Source organism: Mauremys reevesii, linkage group 5 (genome assembly GCF_016161935.1).
Source record: "Mauremys reevesii isolate NIE-2019 linkage group 5, ASM1616193v1, whole genome shotgun sequence".
Taxonomy (NCBI): domain Eukaryota; kingdom Metazoa; phylum Chordata; order Testudines; family Geoemydidae; genus Mauremys; species Mauremys reevesii.
In genome coordinates this window covers 135,121,875-135,138,433 of record NC_052627.1, presented here as the reverse complement: position 1 = coordinate 135,138,433, position 16,559 = coordinate 135,121,875, and the positions used below count along the sequence as shown (strand labels likewise).

General features: G+C 46.7%; 1 protein-coding gene across 1 annotated transcript in view; it reads right to left on the bottom strand.

Moving 5' to 3' along the window:
* Positions 1–3,273: 3,273 nt before the first annotated feature.
* Positions 3,274–16,559, bottom strand: part of EXOC6B (exocyst complex component 6B) — a 436,117-nt gene continuing 422,831 nt past the window's right edge. Inside the window, exons 21-22 of the mRNA XM_039540501.1 lie at positions 14,874–14,986; positions 3,274–6,477 (exon numbers count right to left, since the gene is read on the bottom strand). Coding sequence (XP_039396435.1) covers positions 6,351–6,477; positions 14,874–14,986 — 240 coding nt within the window. The 3' untranslated portion in view covers positions 3,274–6,350. The remainder of the gene's footprint in view (positions 6,478–14,873; positions 14,987–16,559) is intronic.

Sequence of the window (16,559 nt, the reverse complement as noted above, 5' to 3'; positions counted from 1 at the left end):
TAAACCTAATTTACTAAGTATTCCCCTTATTGTGCAACGACTTGTGCAAAAAAAGCTGTTTTCACCACATTAGGTTATAAAATAAACCTCCCCTCCCATCCCCTGCCCATAAAGGCAACACGAGCAGCCAATGGACACTGAGGGGTGCATGGGGGGGGGGGGGAGATATAAAATCAGAGGGACAAGCAAAACTAGAAAGCAATTCAGTGCAGATGTAAATCCTGATTAAGTAGAAGCACTACCTCACTAAGCGCAGAATGGTCTAGACAGAACGGTCTGCAGGGATGTCTCTTTACATTCAGAGCCGTTGGAGGGCAGGCGTAGAGTCACATTGGTATGAATCCCAGTTATGCCAAGGTCCCTTTACACCACACTGGCAGCTTAAAGGGGCCTTATTGTAAACGAGAATCAGGCCCGTGTGTCTAACGAGGGCAAAGGCGGGACCCAGGGGACACCTGGAACAGATGCATCGTCTCAGCTCCTGGTGATTAAACTCAACTGGAACCAGGGTTTAACCCATGACTAGCTAACAGCATGCTGACCACAACCTCTGTCAACCACAGTCACAATCAGCGTCGGGTCAGCTAACTCGACTCTTCGCACCCATGTTATAACCGAACATTTTGTGGTTAGGACCAGGCCTTGGATGGGAGGGATCAGGTAAAAAAAACCAAGCAGCAACAGCAAGTGTCTTCTGCCGTTTAAACCTATGGAACAGGTGTGAGGCGTAGTCTCTGTTGATCCCTTAGTTTAGTGTTCCTTGGGTGAGCACTTCACCCCCTATAGACACAAATGCAGACATCCGCAGAATCATCCCACTTTAAAAAACAAAACCCATGAAAACGGCTCAGAGTTTGCAACATGGAGGGTCTTTTCCACCTTGAATTAGATGGTTTCCCTTTGCCTCCCAAGATTTGGGATAAAACGCAATTTACACCCCATCGCTGGAGGGTGAGCGAGGGCGTTTTGGTATCCCAAGGGCATGTAGAAACTGGTCCTGAAAGGGAGGGGGAGTAAATGAAGCCTTGGAACATGTTCTTCTTTGATGAGGTGTTTGCCTAACAGAACTGGCCCAGCCCATGGGTGGGATAAATGGAAAGTGGTTGTTTCTCCAGTGCATAGTCTCCTTGCAAGTGCTAGTACTGGAACCAACTAGAAAAAGCCGGGCAGTGACTTAAGGGGAATTCCGAAGCTAGGAAAGAAACGATCTAGAGATACAGTAATGGCAAAGTGAAGATACATGTGGCAGAATTGGTCGCTGCTTGAGAAAAGGAGTTGCCCCTCCACCCCTTTAATCAGCAGAGTTTTGGGAGCTGAAAATAACTCCCATTGCCAATTCCCCATTGCTTGCCCATTTTCCCCTCATTTAAGTCTGGTGCTGAGATAAATGATGTTACACTCAGAACGGCTTTGCCTTGGGGCTGGAAATTAAATTCTGATTTGTTGACGACAACTCATTCCAAGTGAACCATCGGAAAGGGAACAGAGAAGTCTTTGAAGGCCAAGATTATTGATCCAAGCTAGCAGACTTTGGATGGGGTACCATGCCCTCCCACCCACACATTCATCCATACATGGAATCTTTGGCAGTACTTGTAATGCCTCCATTTAAGCATCAGCTTTGAATGTGACTCAGTGTCCCACAAACAGTTTTGGAACTGGACAAAAATGTCCCATCTATCAGATCTGACATTTGTTAACGCAGTCATTTTTGTATGTGCGCAGACAGCCTAGCTTTTAGCAAACACCGAACAATGCAACGGAGAACAGGACTGGGGTCAGATTTAAAACAAAGTGCAAAACTGCTAAGAGCTTTTGTGACTTGAACTCCAGCACTAGAGAACCCCAGCCACCCGCCCGCCTCCCTACACACTGGTACAATGTGTCTGTAAGTTAGTGCATTACATACAAAACCTATTCCCAATGCATAGGCTGTCAGAAGCGTGTCACCTAAGTTTACAAAGAAGATGCCTGGGTACGTCTCAGGGAGCGGAACTGTCTTCAACTAGTGCTTAGACATCTTTGCAGGGGGGAAAAATAACCCCGTCTTCTCTAGCATGACTTAAAAAACCGAAGGGCTGTTCATATATGTACATGGGTACATTAATAGCAGCACTGTTTGATTTGGGAGGCACGGGTCTATCGTTAGAGTGGTGGGTTCTGCTCCTGCCCCCGTCTTGTGCATTTATAATAATCTTTCCCTCGTAGGCTCTACCATTCGTATCAGAGGATACAAATCATTTGTAAGCGAGTTAGAGGGGATTTTAAATGTCTTCCAAAGCTTTTTAAGCAATCTGTTTAAAAGATTAATTTTATTTTGAAGGGACGGGACTGCATCTCTTGGAACAAAAAGTTAATTAGGAACAGAGCACCAAAATTCAATTTTTCATCCCCGTGAAGTGACTTGTGGTTAGGAGTTTGACCTCCCGAAATCAGAGACTCTCTGAATCTCCAACTTGGCGGGGGCTGCTTTCCCAGCAGAAACTCTTCAACGCCAGAGCCAGTTCACATGATCCTGGTCCAGGCGTTTTGCATGGCCTGTCCAAGCAGCATTCATTTCCTAGCTTTTTAAACTCTGTGCAGGCCACTGTACTCCTCTTTAAATTAAGCTTGGTGGAGACAGGACAGAGGCCAGCTTCAGGTCACGGAAGGTTCGGTGCTGGCTGGGGTCACGGCTGAAAGGTTTGGCTCAGGGATTCTGTTTACTTTGTTTTTTATATTAATTAGGCACCAAGTGGAATCTTTCAGTGGAAAATGGAGCCTACACCTTGGAATAACTCTGAATTTTAAAGCCTGAAGCATGAGTTTAACAGCTGGCGGCTTTTCTCTGCTAACACCTACTCCAGCATGGTAACCCCTCCCCTAGCTATCAGCCTGAGCTACACATTTGGGGGCGTTTCCCACTCTCCCGTTCCCCCCCTCCCACCCCGCTTCCCATCATTTAACAAGGAGTGGAGAAAAAATAATCACCACCAGCAAAACCTACACCCTGCCCCGCAGCAAAGTCAGTGGCTGACAAACACGACTAAAAATTGTGTTTGACAATCTCTCCTCCTCCTCCTAATAAAAAACTGGAAATGCCAGAGCGCTTTATTTGTCATGCTTGCTGATGCTCATTTATACTGTTGCCAGCAGCTGCAGCAGCATGATTCCAAAGGATTTTAAAGTGCTCGTTACTATTTATGGCCCTTAAGTGCCTTGTGGACTCAAATCTCTCCTATTTTTTTCAGCACGGGGCTGCCATGGGTTTTTGATGTTTTTTTTTTTTTTTTAAAATCTCTATATTTATTTGAATGTGGGAAGTTTCTCTTGCATCTGATGCATGCTTGCGTCTCAGTCATGTCCCCCCCTCCTGCGTCCAAGTAGAATCCCTCTTCACAGCCCTGCAGAATGTGACAGCAGCACAGAAGGGGAAAACCTGCCTTTTCCATTTGTGGGAGGAGTAAATCACATCTTTGTCCCCTTGTGTTTGATACTGATGGGACAGAGCTTTGCAAGAGTACTGGGAACCGTGACTGGCGATGTGTCTGGTGACACTTCCTGGGTTTGCTAAGAAACCAGGCCTTCTGGCCCTTACACTAGATTTTCAAAGCAGATCTGCTTTTTCCCTTTTTCAGTAGCTAAGAGGAGTTTTCACTGTAGGTCGTCTTGTCCCAGAAGCTTGTGAATTCTCCTCTTGCATTGAGCAGCACCCTGAAACCAGAGATGCTGCAGACTCTCCCCTGGATACAGCACTGTCCATCTAGCTGCTGCAACCAATGACTCACAAGACTTTGCAGGCGGGGTGGGTTCAGGACACTCAGACTCTCAACTGTTTTCATCAAGTCAGGTGAACCCAGGGGCTTGAGGAGTCTGCATACAACATCTTCCTGGGTTTGCCAGCTCCACCTTCACAATCTCGTTGGGCACAGTACAAATTTCTAGGTCGAAATATAAAGGAACAGGGCAGAGCATGGAACTCCTTGCTGACAGTTAGGAGCACGACCATATGTAGCATTTTAGAGCTAGCATAGGGTCTGAAGGGGGAACCAGTCCAGTTCACATCTGTGCCCCCCATGTTGAGGAAAGCGGTTGCTCGCAGAGCAGTTCTTTGGCTTGCAGATCCCTCCAGCTTGCTGCTGCAGGTCCCTTTCCACCCATGCCAATTTCCAATTCACCCATGTCACTTTCACCATCCTTCAAAATCTGTGCTTTGGAGGCATTTTTAAGCTATATTCAAAAAGAAAACACAAGGGAAATGCCAATATACAGCCCTCCCAAGTATAAAAAAGACCCCGCATACTTATCCCATCACTTGGATGTAGCCAGTAGCAGAAGTTCGCTGCTTACAAATGTGGCTATTGACATTCAGGCCAAGTAACACGTACCGTTATAAAAAACGCATGGCTGAGGAACATTGGAAAAAATTGTCATTAGGAAAGACAAATAAAAAATAACCTCCTGGTCCACCCTGTGCTTAAATATGTGTTGGACAGTGGCACCAGCACTGGAGCCAGAAAATGCAGAATCAGCACGAGTGGTCGAAAGGAAGAGGGACTGAACGCAGCCTGGAGAGCCAGCCGTCACCTGGCACATTACAGACAATTTGCATTGTGCATCGTATTTAAACAAGTTCCATCACCTGCATGCTATGAAGACTTGATGGAGAAAGAGGTGAACACTAAATCTCTCTCTGAAGGCTAGAAAAAGTGCATTGGCTTTTTCAAAAAATAATTGTGGTGAGAATAAAAACAACCGAACTAATTTAAACCGATGTAAAAAAACCAAACAAACCCTGTACTAAGTTTATGGTAGGTGTTGAAGCAGCGGTACTGATGTGGCTATGTATACGTTAAAGATCTTAATGGTTCCCTGTAATGTTATTAGTTTTAGGCAAATCTGGAGCTTGGCATGCCTACTCCTACAGAAAAGGGACTCTCTATCACTAGAATATTTTTGTATCGGGATTTGATATTAAAGAGGGACCCACTAGATGTGTCCCCCCCCCAGAGTAGTTACAGTCTAGTAGGTAAATACAAGGTAAGGGCAAAAGTCTCCTCTATCAGGCAGAGTGGATTTCTCTGCCCGCATACATTCTGTACATAAGCACTCCCGTTGGCTTCAATGGGAGTCTTATGCAGAGGAGGAGGGAGGAATATGGAACAGATACTTGCTACAGACAAGAGAGGAGAATTTTGCCCTTAGGCACTTTTTACCAAGTGGCTATTTGAGCTTGAATATTCAGCGGAGTGCTCTTGGAGTCCCATGTGACTCAGGAGTGCCCAGGAGTCTGTTCAGATCTCCACCCGTTATGCTAGTAACAGCAGTACCCTGCGTACTGCAAAAGTCTGTTTGCTCAGTGCTCCCCACAACCTAACTAGAGTCACTGGGATGTCCCTCCAAACATTCGGGAAGGGGGAAGACAGGAGACAGTGTCGAACACAGTTGCAGAGAAAGGCAAAATTGTGGCATGATGTCCTCACGCTGTTTGCAGAGCGTTGGCTTTCTTCCCTGCAACGTTAGCATCACAGGACTATGCTGAATCACAACGAAGCGACAGCCCAGTGCAAACTTGGCACCACAAGGTCAGGCCATTGGAGCAGTATTATTCTGTGGCTCTCTCCAATCCCATTTGATGACGATGTAGCTCTCAAGCTCTTTCAGGTAGTGTCTTTGCAAAAGACAACAGCAGCTCTTAAAGAGTTATTCCAGATTACAGCATCCAGGTCCAGTTACAGACCTGATGGATCTGTTTAGTGTCCTTCTCCTGCCAGGAGTCTGCAGACTAAGGATGAAGTTAGCATGCACATCAACAAAACAAAGTGAATGGTTTTGCATTTGTTTGCCCTCCCTTCCTAAATACACCCAAAACACTCATCTGCAATACGAGTTCACAAGCCGCACTCTTTCCATTTGCAAAGGCATAGCCGAGCTACGGGAGTGGAGGAAAAGCATCGGAAACCACAATGCTCCCTACATTTTTTTTTCTGCACTTGAATAACTTAACAAAAGAAAAGTCAAATGGATTCTCTGAATTTGGTTGCAAAATATCATCGGGGCATGAACTTTTATCTCAAGTTTCAGCCTTTACGGTCAAGTTATAAACCCCTGAAAATAGGAGCTTATAGTGGGAAACCATGACCCCACCCTGCACTGCAGCAGTACAAACAATGCCGCAATATCACCATTTGATTATTCGCCTAGCAACATTTTTTCATAAGAGTCGGTTCCATGAATACTATACATGTGAATAAAAAAATACATATATTCTCTTTAAACAGGAATCCCAAATCCAGGCGCATGGAGGCTGCAGTGCAGAGATTAGCACTGTCCTGAAATCCCAAAATCCCATCCCAAGCAGCTGACTACCCTCACAAATGATGGCTGTTGATCAGACTTCGGAGCTGTTTAGCCACAGTGTCTATCAGCTTCTGCTTGTCCCTCTCATTCTTCCGGAACTGCGCAAAGACATTGTTCTTACGGCTGGTGTCTTTCATCCTGTGCAGAGTGGAAACAATCAGTCAGGTTACTTCATCTCATACATCGCTGCTAGGTACCCTACCTAAGAAAAACCTCCTACAGAACAGCAAGCCTGCATTTCCCTAGGCCAGGGGTCAGCAACCTTTCAGCAGTGGCAAAAGGTCCCGTGACACCTTATAGACTAACATGGGCGCCAACTTATATGGGCTCCTGGGGCTTCAGCCCCAGGAATATTCACAGTCAGGGGCTCTGCTCCAGCAATATTTGGAGCTAGGTTTCTCCCCTGCTCTGGGCTGCCGGCAGCCGCCGGGAGCCCAGAGCCTTTTAAATCCCAGCCGTGGCTGAGATTTAAAGGGCTCTGGGCTCCCCGCCGCAGCGGGCAGCCCAGAGCCCTCTGACTCCCGGCCGTGGCTGAGATTTAAAGGGCTCTGGGCTCCCCGTGGTTGCAGGCAGCCCAGAGCCCTCTGACTCCCGGCCGCGGCTGGGATTTAAAGGGCTCTGGGCTCCCCGCGGCTGCAGGCAGCGCAGAGCCCTCTGATTCCCGGCCGCGGCTGGGATTTAAAAGGCTCTGGGCTCCCCGCGGTTGCAGGCAGCCCAGAGCCCTCTGACTCCCGGCCGTGGCTGGGATTTAAAAGGCTCTGGGCTCCCCGCCGCAGCGGGCAGCCCAGAGCCCTCTGATTCCCGGCTGCGGCTGGGATTTAAAGGGCTCTGGGCTCCCCGCGGTTGCAGGCAGCCCAGAGCCCTCTGATTCCCGGCCGCGGCTGGGATTTAAAAGGCTCTAGGCTCCTCGCGGTTGCAGGCAGCCCAGAGCCCTCTGACTCCCGGCCGCGGCTGAGATTTAAAGGGCTCTGGTCTCCCCGCCGCAGCGGGCAGCCCAGAGCCCTTTGAATCCCAGCCCCTGGCCGCTGATTGCCCCCTCCCCAGACCCCTGCCCCAACTGCCACCCAGGACCCCCACTCCCTATCTAAGCACAACTGGTCCTTGTCCCCCGATGACCCCATCCCGAGACCCCGGCCCCAACTGCCCCTTGGGACCTCAGCCCCTATCTAAGCCTCCCTTCTCCTTGGCCCCAACTGCCCCCTCCTGAGACCCCACCCAACTTCCCCAGGACCCTCCTAACCTGTCCCCTGATAAACCTCCTGGACTCCCATGCCTATCCAATTGCTGCCTGTCCCCTGACTGCCCCTCCGAACCTCTGCCCCATCCAATCCCCCCTGCTCCTTGTCCCTTGACTGCCCCCGGAACCCGTACCTCTTCTCCAACCCCAAACTGCTTACTGTGCCACTCAGACCAGCGTGTCTGGCTCCGTGCAGCTCCAGACAGTTGCTGCCATGCTCCCCATGGAGCCCACAGCCCTCTCCCACCCCAGCACCTGCCTTCCAGATTTGAACACCTCAAAATTCAGGAGTGCTCAAGCTTGGTTTGGGCAGCTTTACTTCATTTCTCCCAAATCAGTTTCCCCTGCAAGGTGCCAACTGAAGGTGTTGGAGAACAGAGAGATCGGGTGGCCTGCTAATGCCTGGAAAGAGACAAAGGCCGGAGGAGGGAGTGTCAGTGCCTGTGCGGACTTCTGGGAAGTGCACGGTGTGGAAGGGGATGCTGTGATGCTTTGGAACAACTCCATACAAAGCCAGTCAGGACTCTGGGAGCCTCCTCTCGGAGCATACTGTCTCCAGGGCAAGAAGCTTACACCTTCCTGGGTCTGACCTCAGAGCATTCAGCATGCCCTTCCACATCATGCACTTTCCACAGTGAGTCTGCCCAGGCTGGTCCTGGGGCAACCAGAGGTCCCTGCACCCCAACTCCTCAGTCAGATGTGACTCTCAGCCAGACAGTAAAACAGAAGGTTTATTAGATGACGGGAACACAGTTTAAACAGAGCTTGTTGGTACAGAAAACAGAACCCCTCTGTCAGGTCCATCTTGGTGGGTGGGGAGCCCAGAACCAAGTTCTGGGTCTCTCCCCATTTCCCCAGCCAGCTCCAAACTGACACTCCCTCCTCTGGCCTCTGTGTCTCTTCCGGACAAGGAGGCCACCTGATCTCTTTGTCCCCAACACCTTCAGTTGGCATCTTGCAGGGAAAACTGAGGCACCCGCACAGTATTCAGAGAAAATATTAAGAACATTCCCACTTCATCACAACAGGTGCAACAAAATATAATACTGTATATTGAAGTAGGCAAGTGCTGCTTCTGACTTTCCACTTTTAATTGACCCTTGTAATCTTGTGGCACTGACGCGTTGTAGCTTCATTTTATATCGGCTTACAGGGCGGGAGTGGGGGGGCCACCACCATTTTGGGCCCCACCAAAAATTATACAAACCTGCCGCCTATGTAGACTAACAGACGTATTGGAGCATGAGCTTTCGTGGGTGAATACCCACTTCGTCGGATGCATGCACCCATGAAAGCTCATGCTCCAATACATCTGTTAGTCTATAAGATGCCAGAGGACTCTTTGCTGCTTTTACAGATCCAGACTAACACGGCTACCCCTCTGATACTTTCAGCAGTGGTGTGCCAAGTCTTCATTTATTTACTCTGATCTAAGGTTTTGTGTGCCAGTAATACATTTTAACGATTTTAAAAGGTCTCTTTCTATAAGGTTAAAATATATAACTAAACTATTATTGTATGTAAAGTAAATAAGGTTTTTTAAATGTTTAAGAAGCTTCATTTAAAATTAAATTAAAATGCAGAGCCCCCCGGACCGGTGGCCAGGACCCGGGCAGTGTGAGTGCCACTGAAAATCAGCTCGTGTGCCGCCTTTGGCACGTATGCCATAGGTTACCTACCCTTGCCCTAGGCTTTCAAGGACAGCTGTGTTCATACAGTAGTTTAATATCTGACACATCCACAGTAAGGTGACATTCTTGTACTGCCAGAGAGATAGTAGATGATCTAGAAGGTCTTTCCCATCTCTGGCTTCTACGCTCTGGGTGCAAACAAGGACGTACAAAGCCAGCGCCCAATACCATGCTCAGGCATTCCACTGCACAAAAACGTCTACAGATTTGTTCTCTAAACTGTGCAGTCACAAAAAAGAGCCCATCTCACGGCAGTATGTTAATCTATGTGGTACCTTAATGCCAAACCACTGTCTAGGTTCATGTTCATCTAGTTCCCCTTCCCTTTCTTAGATCTATTTTGCTGTGTCCATGTAAACTCTTATTACGTGATAAATGGCAATACTGCAATGCAACTGCACAAGAGTCAGGAAATTCAGAAATCTGGAATTAAGTGTATGACGTTAACTTTTACAACTTAAAATATACATCACATGTGGCTGAGTTGCACAGCATCTGTGAGCCCACCAAGCTCCTGACTTGTGAGTTTAAAAGATTATGCAATTTTACACACTGGTGGAGTTTCTGTATTGGCTTCCCTGATTTAGGGATATGTTCTTGATGCCTGCATTTTTATTAAAAGTCTAAATATGAAAACAAATCACTTTTATTTGTCTCAGCATCTTCCCTGAGATGCTGGGATCTCCAACTGCGCCAAAGAGAGGGAGAGAGAATAATTGTGGGTCAGAAAGTGAAACAGATGCAGCTACATTTCTTCCAACATGCGGAGGTCCAGATTCATGCATGCTTGTATAGGCACACGTAGGGGGCACTGTGCCTGGCCACGTGGCTATTGGCAGAGCGTATAACATTGGAGGCCAGTGATAGCTAAAGTAGGCAAGCAAGGTTGACAAAAAGTGTCACAACAGCCGCTGGAGATGGCAATGTACTGGATTCAAAGCCGGTAAGGGTACTCTGTGTGTCGAGCTGGAGGTGGAATTTCCAGTGTGAGGAGACATACCTACGCTAGTTCAGACTGAGCTAGTGCGCTAAAAATAGAAGTGTAGCCGCTGCGCGTACAATCCCATCTAAGATTCTAGGTACATATGCAGGGGACTAGACATCTTAACTAACATCCAGCCTGCCGGCCTCAAAAAGCCACCACTGTTTTCTGATAACACCATTGTTTGTAACTTTTTTTCTGTTGTTTTTTAATCAGGCCTGTCAGAGGTAATTATCCTCGGGGAAGGCGCACACATTTTCACACCTGGATATCTAAAATTAGGCAAAAAAGTAATCTGCTTTTCAGAGGTGCTAAGCTCCTATTTAGTTGTCTAAACATGGATTGAGGTGTCTAGTTTTGAGCACCCAAATGGAGAAACAGTGATATTAGTCCCTGGAAAATTTGCAGTTTTCCAAATTAGAGGTTTTTGAGTTATCCAATCAGAAAACAAACCTCTTGAAACACCTCTGACAGATAAAAAAAATCCACTACATTCCATTGCTCCAATCTCACAAAAAGAGTGGAATCTGAAACATTCAAAACACCACAAACCTTGGAACTATTAACAACAACCTTTATCCCAAAGGATAATTATTTGCTAAAGTTATAAATGCCTGAAGACAGGGGCTTACAGTGGGAGTGCTTTTTAACTATATAGCTTGTGACGATTTTACTTAGCAAAACACATGCTTTAGTGCACATCTTAAAAGAAAGCGTGTAATTGCCGGAAGCACCATGACATTAATCAGGGAGTGTGTACACGATGGGAGATGTTGTTAGTGTTGCTAAGTGCTACAGGAGACAATATTTTTAATGCTACAGATTTCATGTTTTGAAGTGTTATTTAAAATAATAATTAGCACTTATATTTTCACCATGCTTCTTCAAAGTGTCCAAGGGGGCTCAGAGTGATTGCAGACAGACAACTTGCATGGCTCCAACTGCGGGATCAGGGCCACAATGAGTAAAATGGATAAAACGCTGATTGAGGCAAAGACAGATAAGCTCGAGCTCTTACATTTGGGGCTGGATCCAAACTTTCTGAAAAGCTGGATGTTACCAGATGGGATTATTTCCCCAAAGATTTCGGTAAACTACAGAAACTGAAGGTGTGTGAAAGCCTTGTATAATCCATGCCCGGGACTGAACAGAGTAACGACAGTGCATTGTTCCAAAGTATGGCAGAATGTAGCCCTCTGGAAGAATATTACTTGAGTTTACTAGCTGACACGGAGTATAAAGAGGTATGCCATAGAAAGAAAACATGCACTTTTGGAGATGGTTGAATTTTTATATTTGATTACTGTTTGATATGATACTACAGGTTTTAATCTTGCCATCAGTACTGGGCCGACAGACCTGTGAGCCTGCGCAGATTCTGACTGATGTCAACTGTAGGATTGGAGTCTTAGATGTCTGGTGTATAATGTAATTAACTCTGATTCCAGCAGCTGTGTAATATTATACTGGGACCTTTGGATGACGTGCATCTATTGCTGATGCAATATGATGCTATTTTGCTTTGCCATGGCAATCGTTACCTAGAAAAGTGACAAAGCAGCATTGTAATGATTTTTTTTAAACATCTGTGCATTCCTTTGGCAGTTTTATCTGTATTCAAAACATTGTGGGCAGTAAAGCTTATTTAAACTGGGCGCCTGTACTACCACTTGTATGTGGCTGGATTTCTTTCCTCTGGACATAGATTTGAATCCATAAATTGAAGCACATGGGCTTGTGTAAACTACGTGATTCATATTAACCCATGCATACAAAGTAATTTCACCTCTATCTGGCTAGAAAAATCTAATCATCTTTTTTTTAAACCTTTCCATAAATTCTAAGGGCCACATTTTGTATTTTAAATGTGTATTCTAGGCTCCCAATCATGCCTGAGGGTTCACACCAGCACTGAGGGCAGAGTTTGGTCATAACTATGCGTTTTCACTCAATCTCATGTGGTTAGGCATCAGTGTTCTGGAGAAATTGCTGAATTCATGGGCCAAGTCCATTTCAACATTAGGCTGCAGAAAATTCCATAGAGAATTTTGGTTGAGCGTTGTACTCTATCATGCAAAAAAGCAAACAGTGCTTCAGGAATTGTAAGCTCTTTGGAATAAGGACTGTTCCTTTCATGATGTGTCTGCTCAGTGCCTAGTACAATGGGGGTTATAGGTACCATCATAATAGAGTTAACAACCAAAACAAAGGGAAGTTAAACTTTGTCCCCATCAGATTGAGTCAACTTTTGTTGAAATGAATCCATAAAAAAGCCACCCGGTAAAAGCTCCTCTTTTAGTCGTATTTAGTGCATTTGAGACGATAATGTTACAGGGGGGAACAGTTTCAAAGAGAGCTTGCATTGAGATCGTTTAGTGCTCCATTTAAATCAAACAATAAAGGATTCATTGCAAGGTGAACGTAAAAGCCCAAACGAGCAGCATACTTACACTCGCGATATCCTACGAAAGAGGTGAGATTAGGAAAAGAAATAATCATGAAAATAAGTTAAAAAGTTAACCAGCAGATCAGACTGTCCTGTTGGCAAAGCTAGTTACGTACAGGTCTGGCCGGAATTCTGGTCTCGATGTCTGGGGGAGGAGAGGAAACGTAGACGCGTGAAGTCAATGACTGGAGTTCAGGATGGAACTCCTCATGGGTCACTGAGACAACACATGCTTTGGAAGCCATTGGGACAGCGGTGCGAGATGAAGTCAGTGCTACGTTATACACAGAGTCCACAAGGTGCCTACAGTGATGGGAGTGTAAATGAGGCTGCGGAACCAAGCACCTGAATGTCAGCATGAACCTTCCAATCACGTAGCTGAGGTATGTGCCAAGCCATTTGATGCACTGAGGTGTGCCTGGCAAACCAACTGGACACGTGACACTCACTTTGACTAGATCAAAAAGAGGCAAGTCCCGTGACACTGGCAGGTGGAATTATTTGTTGTGGCTTTTTGAAATAAATACTCGATATGGAAGACTGATGTTCAAATGCTGCACGGGTGATATGGAGACATGGGTGAGGTGTGTGCCAAGCGTAAGAAGCTCTCCTCCCTCCCATGGGTATCCAGCTAGGCAGACTAATTCCCGACTGACCAGGGAGTGGATTCCTCACTTTCCATCGACTTCAGTCACTTAATTTACACGCACCTTGCAGCTCCCACTTGTCTAGCACTTTTCCTGGGGTAAACTGCATCCTGCTAAAGCACTGCTGTTGCCACAGTGTGAACCAAGCCTTTTATGCAGACGGTTATTACCATGCCATGAATAACACTCAGCATCTATGTACAGTGCTTTACATGTCCAAAGGACTTGACAAATTTTAATTAACCCCCGTTTTACAGATAAACGGCCACAGTATAATTCTGTGCGGAATTAGCTACTCCCACCCATATGATGTCAGGATGCATATTTTTAGAGGCTTGCTGGTGAGCAGTTGAAGGGCCGTGCGAAGCAAGATGCAGAAATAATACAGCCTTCGAACACGCTGGGGGTATTACGAAAATAACACTAAGGCATCGAAGGTGAATGTGAAACCTAACGTTAGTAACCAGCAATTTTCAACACTTAGGCTGGGATTTTTAAAGGTACCTAAGGGCAGTGGGGTGCCAGCATTACTGGCTCTAGCCACTTGACCAGATGTGCTACCTACAACTGATGAACAAGGGAAGCAAAAGGTGCTTTCTCTTCATGCTGCCCTAGATCTTTGGAAGTATCGTGCTAAAGACAAACCTCAAGGCATAGCCACTTGGGAGCTCTGTCCTGCTCCCATAACTGAGCTCTTCGGATCCCTAGTATGAAACTGTCTAGTCTTCTGTAGCAGGGTGCTGGTGCAAAGGCACCTAATTAGCCCTGCTCCGCCAGCCCCAATCAGGGGAAATAGATTGGGGCTGGGGAGAAGCCTGGTGCCTGGCCCTTAGAACTGGCTGCACCTGCGGGCCTGAGGGTTCAAGGGCTATAAAGGCTGGTTGGCCAGAAGAGGGGGGAATGGCCAGGGGAAGGTCAGTCTCCAGGCTGAGGGCAGACTCTGTTTAGGAGAGGAGATTATCAGGCCTGTAAGCTCTGTACATAACACTGGTAGTGGGAGAACGTTGTGTAAATAAAGCCCTGGGTGCTGCAGAAGGAGAAGCCTCTCTGAGCTTTATTGGGGCAACCAGTGGGCCCCAGGAAGAGGGGCGGGCAGAGGACTTGTCACATCTTCCCTCCACGGTCATTGCAGTAGACTACTTTTGGTGGCCACATCAGACACACACGTATACAGGGGAAGCTACTTATAGTGAACTATGAGGAAACTCTGCTCAGAGTAAAGCAGAATGTGCGTCCCAATTTAAAAATATATCGGTATAAAATAGAAATTGCTTCAAGGCATGGTGATACGTAGAATGCAGCTCCAGTTAGTGTGAAATAGAGGGACTGGCTACCACAGGGACTCTTCCACTGTACACACCAGATTGACCCTTTGGACGTAGGCATGAGCTACCAAGCAATTTTCCGCTTACCTGAGACCAGCACAGAGTAGGCAGTGTGAATAATGAAATGCATTGCTGGAAACACCCTTGCTTGTTAAAGCAAGTACAGCAGTTGAAACCATCAAAAGAATGTCTTGAGGCATACTCACTTTTCCAGCAGGATAAGGGCTGTCGTTGGGTTCACACGAAGATATTTGCATGTGGGTTGCCCGTAGTCAGCCAAATACGTTGACCAGTCCCACTGGATGAACAGATCTAGAAGCTGCAACAAACAAACAAAACCGCCATGTGATGAATACATTTTTTTTTTTAAAGATCAGAGGGTCCACCTAAAAGCTACCAAAGGCTCAGGCTAGCAGGATCGCCTGGAGAAGAATTTAAAAATACTTTGCAAACGAGTTAATTTAGCTTCACAGCACCCCTAGCAAGTTTGGTAAACACTCCCTCCATTTTACAGAGGGGAAACTGAGGCACGCAACGGTTAACTGACTTGCTCAGACTCACAAAGCAAGCCAGTGCCAGAGCCAGGAATAGAAACCTGGTGTCCTGTTACCATAATCACAAGACCATCCATATACAGATGTTACAGTCATATTAAGTTCCTCCCTTCTTCAACTACATTACCTGATACTTCATTTGAACTGTGCCAAGGAAGATATTTCCAGCCACACACATTACAGAGTAGAGCTAGGTGAATAACTGGTTTTTCAGTTCATCCAGGAAACCGAAAAATCAGGGAAAATATTTGGTTCTGAAATGTTTGGAATTTGTCCGCAAATTGGTAGGGCCAGCAAATAGGGTGACCAGGCAGCAAGTGTGAAAAATCAGGACAGAGGGTGGGGGGGTAATAGAAGACTATATAAAAAAAGCCCCCAAAATTGGGACTGTCCCTATAAAATCGGGACATCTGGTCACCCTACCAGCAAACCACTGTGTGCGTGTGTGTGTCCGTCCGTCTGTCACAACCTTCAGCCCAGTGATTAGGGCACTCACCTGCAATGTGAGTCTCAGGTTTGAACCCTCACTCTGGATCAGGCACTTAAACTCAGCTCTCCCCATTCCCAGGTGAGTGTGCTAACCCACAAGGTTATCGTGCGGTGCATTGCTCTCTCTCGCGCGCTCAGTGGGTCAGAGAAAGAGAGAGAATGGCTCTGTAGCCTTAACATAAGACCGGCCATACTGGGTCAGACCAAAGGTCCGTCCAGACACTCATCGGCGGGGTAGGAAGAAGATATGGGTTCAAATCTTTGCTCTCGGATTCAAAGGAGGAATTTGAATCCACATCTCCTACTGCCCAGCTGAGTGGCTTAATCACCAGGCTGTAGAGAGACAAGGTGGGGGAAGAAGTACCTCGGCCTTGTGGCTGACGGGTGAAAACATTTTCTACTGGACTTCTGTTGGCGAAAGAAACAGCTCTCAAGCTCACACAGAGCTGCTCTTCACGCTAGAGAGTCATTTTCGCTCTCCTCTCTCTTTGGCCCAGTGAACATTTAAGTATTTATACAAAGTGGAACAGCGTCAATAGGAAAACTGAATCCCCTGGGTTTCCCACGTCCCAGGCAAGCGCCCAATCAATGGACTGAAAGTTATCCGGGGGACAGATGGGCATGCACACAGCCAGGTTGCTGACCCTCAAAAAAATAACCACTCACCCCAGCAGAAACCATTGGGTCAAGTTTGCAAATCGTTTCAGTTCCATCAAACCTGCATTTTTCAGCGAAAAAACAATTTGTCCAAAAAACAACGCTCAGCTCTATTACCGAGTACTGGAAGCATTCCAAGAGCTTTGCAAAGGTCTCCACTACTGTGGAGTGGCGGGGAGGTAGGAGCCCAAA